Below are 5014 nucleotides of genomic sequence, written 5' to 3'. Positions count from 1 at the left end.
AGATACCGAGAAGGTTATCAAGCATATGATGCATGGACCTTGTGGAGAACTAAACAAGCATAATGCTTGCATGAGGAATGGGGTTTGTAAGAATCGTTACCCAAGATGTTACAATGATAAAACAATGCACGACAAGATTCATACCCAATTTATAGGAGAAGGAATAACGGAAGACAAGTCATGATAAGAAACATCTGTTGGATAATAGATGGTTGTACCTTACAACCCATATCTCCTAACAACCCACTTCTGTTTTCTCCATCTCTGTCCTTTTGTATGCGAGGTCTGAAAATAATTCATTGATTGGAGTTGGTGTCGGATGCCATGGCAGACGACCAAAAATCAGCTCCATTAGTGTTGGCCACCTTAGCAGTCCATGCTACTGGCACCAAACACAAACCTCTGCTTCTCATATCATACTTTGATTCATCTTCTTCAACCCTATTTCCCTTCTTGCATGAAAGAGACAACCATCACCAATTGCAACAAAAACATGGATTCTATTAATGGGGCAACAATTAAGTTTAATAAGGTCATAACAATTAACAATTCCAAATGAAAAAACTAAAGAACTGGGAATATATTTACATGAGACGATGGCAGTTTCTGCATATATGGAGAACTCAGAACCTGTCACACACAAAACACAAAGAAATAATTTCTCAGCTTTTATTATATAACCAAGCTGTTTACCTTCGTCACTTCTGGTCACCCCAACCACCAGTGGAGATTAGGCAATTACCTGAACTTGGTCATGCAGAAATTTGATGTATCCCGCAGTTTCATGAAGAATGGAAACTATGTCTGTCTGTACAATCCAAAATTACAAAACCCCAGATAATTGAAATGAAAAAGAGAAGGAAGAAATCTCAATCAGTGAGATTTACTTTCATTATATCTCACCTTCCAGAAAGGAGAAACAAGTTGCTGCAATGCTGTAATCCGTTCTCCAATATTCTCCTTTTTCGCCTATCAATCCAGAGAAGAGAGATTTCAACACAACATCCCGAATTGGTATTTATATTTTTTAAAAATACAATCACCTAATTAATTAAGATTATGCAACCATTTCTTTGACCTTTGTAGGGGTGGGGTTCTTTGTTTTAGCCTTCTTATTCCTTTTCCGGTTTTAGCTTGAAGTTCTTGAAACGAAGTTCAAACATTCACTCGTTTTGTAAGAGGTTGTGACTGGAAACTTACCGTTTAGCTTCGTTCAGTTTCAGATATTGATAGAAAAGCAGGCGGAGTGACGACGATCAGGCATAGTCCGTCGATCATCACAGTCTGTCATCGGAAGAAAAAGAGAGAAAATGGAACTAAAAAAGGGTAGAGATCCTCCAGTTTAGTGTTTCTTTCTCTCTCACAAGAAATGGTGATAACTGATTTGGGGTTTTGTCAGCACACGATTTAGTTAATTGTTTGGAAATTTAAATCTCATTTAGTTATTTGGTAAATTACATTTTTGGATATATTTTTTTGATGATTTAAAGGTTTAGTAGTTTTAAAAGGTAGGGGTGTTTTGGGAAGTGAAATGTATACTGCTTTTAGTGGAGTATTTTAACTACTTTTAGTGGAGTAGTGTAACCGTAGATATATGTTAATTTACAATTATATAATTTCGACTATCAATGGAAATTTAAATCTCGTTTAGAATTTCAACTATCAATTTTATTATATCTAATCATAATCATTTTATTTTATTTTTGAATCCCTAAACTTACTCATAAAGTTTCCATTCCTATTAATAACAATTTTAATTTTAAGTTTTATTAGTTAGATGTTTAAATATGTTTAAATTTTTACCATTAATATTATTATTTCTAATCATGATCATTGATTTTTTAAAATTAATTTATGATAAATCATGATTTGGGGTTTTGACAGCACATGATTTAATTAACTGTTTGGAAATTTAAATCTCGTTTAGTTATTTGGCAAATACCATTTTTGGATATTCTTTTTTGATGACTTAAAGGTTTAGTAGTTTTAGATGGTAAGGTTGTTTTGAGAAGTGAAATGTAGCCATCTTCCCTCAGTTCGTGCTTTTATAATAGTAGTATGATATATATATATATATTTAGTACCTCAACGTTTGAAATTTGAATATATTTAACGGCGGCTAACGGTGTTAGTCTGGTTGGAATTTACACGTAATATATTGCACTAAGAGGACCCAACATTAGTTTTTGGTCCACTAAGGGGACTCACACATAAAAAACTCTAACTATAATCATAAACACGTTAGTAATCAATAGAATAATATAATAATTATCATTAGTTGATTATGAATTCAAATGACATGGTTACATTTCTCTTTCCCAAAATACCTCATTTCATTAGATTTTTAAATAATTTAAGATAATGTCCAAAATTGAAATTATAACTCAAACATATTATTAATTAATGAAAAAATATAATAATTATCATAAATTTATCCAAAAATCAATTCAAAGAAAAAAGCATACAAATTAAAAAAATAAATTACATGAAAATAAAAAATTATATTCGAAAATACATCACACATGCTTGTGCATGTGCATCATTACTAGTAAACACTAAAAAAAAAAAATCCTCTTATCATATTAACCTAATACCACAACATTTCAATACAACTTTGCTTTACAATTGCAAAATTATAACTTTATTCAGCTATAACTAATTATGAGCTCTCAATTTATTCACTGTCAAGTGACCATTTTGGAGTCTTTTGTGAGCTTTTTATGCCACTATGTGTTATGGCTATAATGAGGCCGATGTGAGAGAGGATCTGTGAGATAGCATCCGTCATTTTTGAAGACTTGCAGGAGCCTTGGATTTTGCTAGGTGACTTCAACGCCCATTAATGTAATCCGGAAGAAAAGTTAGGTGGTGTTGAAGATAGTAGTGGCTTTGTTATACCCCTTGCTTCTTGCATGGTAGAGGCGGGGATTGAGGATTTGAGATGGTCAAGATGCAGATTCCCTTGGAGCAATAATTCCTTGGGTATAGACCGGATGATGGTCAAATTGGATCGAGTGTTGACCAATTTTGACTGGTTAAATGTTTTCCCATATTCCAATGTGATTTTTTTTTAGCGCAGTCCTGTCGACCATAGTTCGATGGTGGTGTAGTTGGCTAGTGGAGGTAGAATGAGGGGGCATCAATTTTTCTTCCTTAATCATTGGGTGGATAACCCTAACTTTTGCCTCTTGTTTTCAGAATATGGAATACTTGGGTGGAGGGCACCCCCATGCACGGAATTCTTATGAAGTTGAAACTTCTTAAAGGGGAGCTTAAAAGGTGGAGTCGGCAGAAATTCCATTTCCTTGATCATATGATCGCAAATTTGGAAAGTGAGGTGGACATCATTCAAATGGAGATTGATCAGGGGCTAATGGATGATCACTTTCTTATTCGAGAGAGGGTCGCTATAGGTGAATTGAGACATTTGTTGCGGATTCATGAATCAAAACTTCGACAGAGGGCTAAGGTCCATTAGATGACTAGTGGAGATGATGCTAATACAAAATTCTTTCGCAATTCTATTAAAAGCCAGTGTAATTTAAATCGTATTGCATCTATTCAAGACTCAAATGGCAACTTGATCTCTAATGGGGTAGAAATTAGGAATGAAGCTGCCCACCATTTTGAGCTTCATTTTGCTGGAATCCCTCAGATTGTGTGTCATCATTTGGACCTTCCCATTGATTGTGCTATTAGTGATTTGGATAAGTTTTCCTTGATTAGATCAATCCCTTTTGAGGAAATCAAATTTGTGGTCTTCAAATCTAAAGATGACAACTCTCCAAGTGCTGATGGTTTTGGAGCTTTTTTCTATAAAAGGTGTTGGGAGATGGTTGGGGTTGACTTATGCAATGCTATTTGGACTTTTTTCCAAAATCCCTACCTTCTAGATCAGGTGAAAATGACGAGAATTATTGTTGTCCCAAAAGAGGAGATGCAAAATACTTTCCATGATTATAGACCTATCTCAGTGTGCCCAATGATATATCAATTTATTGCTAAAATCATACAAATTGATTAAAGGAAGTCTTTGGTGATGTGGTTGACTTAACCCAAACAACATTTATTAAAGGAAGGTGTATTACTAACAATATTCTCTTGTGTCAGGATTTAATGCAAGGTTACCATTTGAAGAACGGGGAGGCGAGATTTGTGGCCAAGATTGATTTGTGAAAGGCTTATGATTATGTGCAATGGAGCTTTCTCTTCACACTCCTATTGTGCTTGAATTTTCACCCCACCTTTATCAATTGGGTGAACCAATGTATCATCCGGCCCTCATTTGTGATTGCAGTGGATGGGATCCGTTCTCCTAGATTTTTTGGAAATCGAGGCTTTCAACAAGGATGTCCTATGTCTCCAGTGTTATTCAACCTAGTGCTCTAGGTATTCATGGATTTCTTGAAGGCAACAGCTAAGGGAGGGGTTCTTTTGAATATCACCCTTGGTGTAAGGAGTCTGGGATTACCTCTGTCTGCTTTGTGGGTGATCTCTTTATCTTCAGAAAGGTGACAAAAGCCAATACTAATATTCTTAGGAACCTCTTTTATGACTTCTCTCATTAGTCTGGGTTGGAAATAAACCAAGGAAAATCTTCATTCTTTTTTGGCAACACTCCAGATGATATCAAATATTATTTTCATAATGTGTTGGGAGTTTGCAGTTGGTACACTTCCTATTCGGTATCTTGGTGTTCCCCTCACCTCTAAAAGACTTGCACCCTCAGACTATGTTGGCCTCATTTTTAAGGTCGAGACTAAGTTGAGCTCGTGGTGTGCAAAAACACCGTCTTTTGCTAGTTGCATAACCTTCTTAAGTTAGTGGTCACGGGGGTTATTGGGTATTGGATTAACGTCTTTAGATTGCCTTCTCGAATCATCCAATGGTTGAATAGCTTAATGCCAAAGTTTTTTTTTGGTTTGGGTCAGCGGAGCATGGTCGTACAAGGTGGCGTGGAGGATGGTTTGCTCTCCCAAAGAGGAATGTGGCTTGGGGCTTTATAATCTTAAAG

The 5014-nt window shown here is 35.6% G+C and overlaps 1 protein-coding gene across 1 annotated transcript; it reads right to left on the bottom strand.

Annotated features, from left to right (window-relative positions):
* Positions 1-296: 296 nt before the first annotated feature.
* Positions 297-4565, bottom strand: LOC149021994 (transcription factor bHLH154-like). The gene is made up of 5 exons (XM_089147514.1): positions 4446-4565; positions 904-969; positions 743-808; positions 596-630; positions 297-441 (listed from the first exon to the last, which is right to left on the bottom strand). Exons 1-5 carry the CDS (start codon positions 4563-4565, stop codon positions 297-299), a joined length of 432 nt encoding a protein of 143 aa, XP_089003640.1.
* Between the last annotated feature and the right edge of the window lie 449 nt (positions 4566-5014).

Source organism: Hakea prostrata, chromosome 3 (genome assembly GCF_041222555.1).
Source record: "Hakea prostrata isolate BN-2017 chromosome 3, UWA_Hpros_2, whole genome shotgun sequence".
Lineage (NCBI taxonomy): Eukaryota > Viridiplantae > Streptophyta > Magnoliopsida > Proteales > Proteaceae > Hakea > Hakea prostrata.
This window is presented reverse-complemented; position numbering and strand designations above follow the sequence as displayed.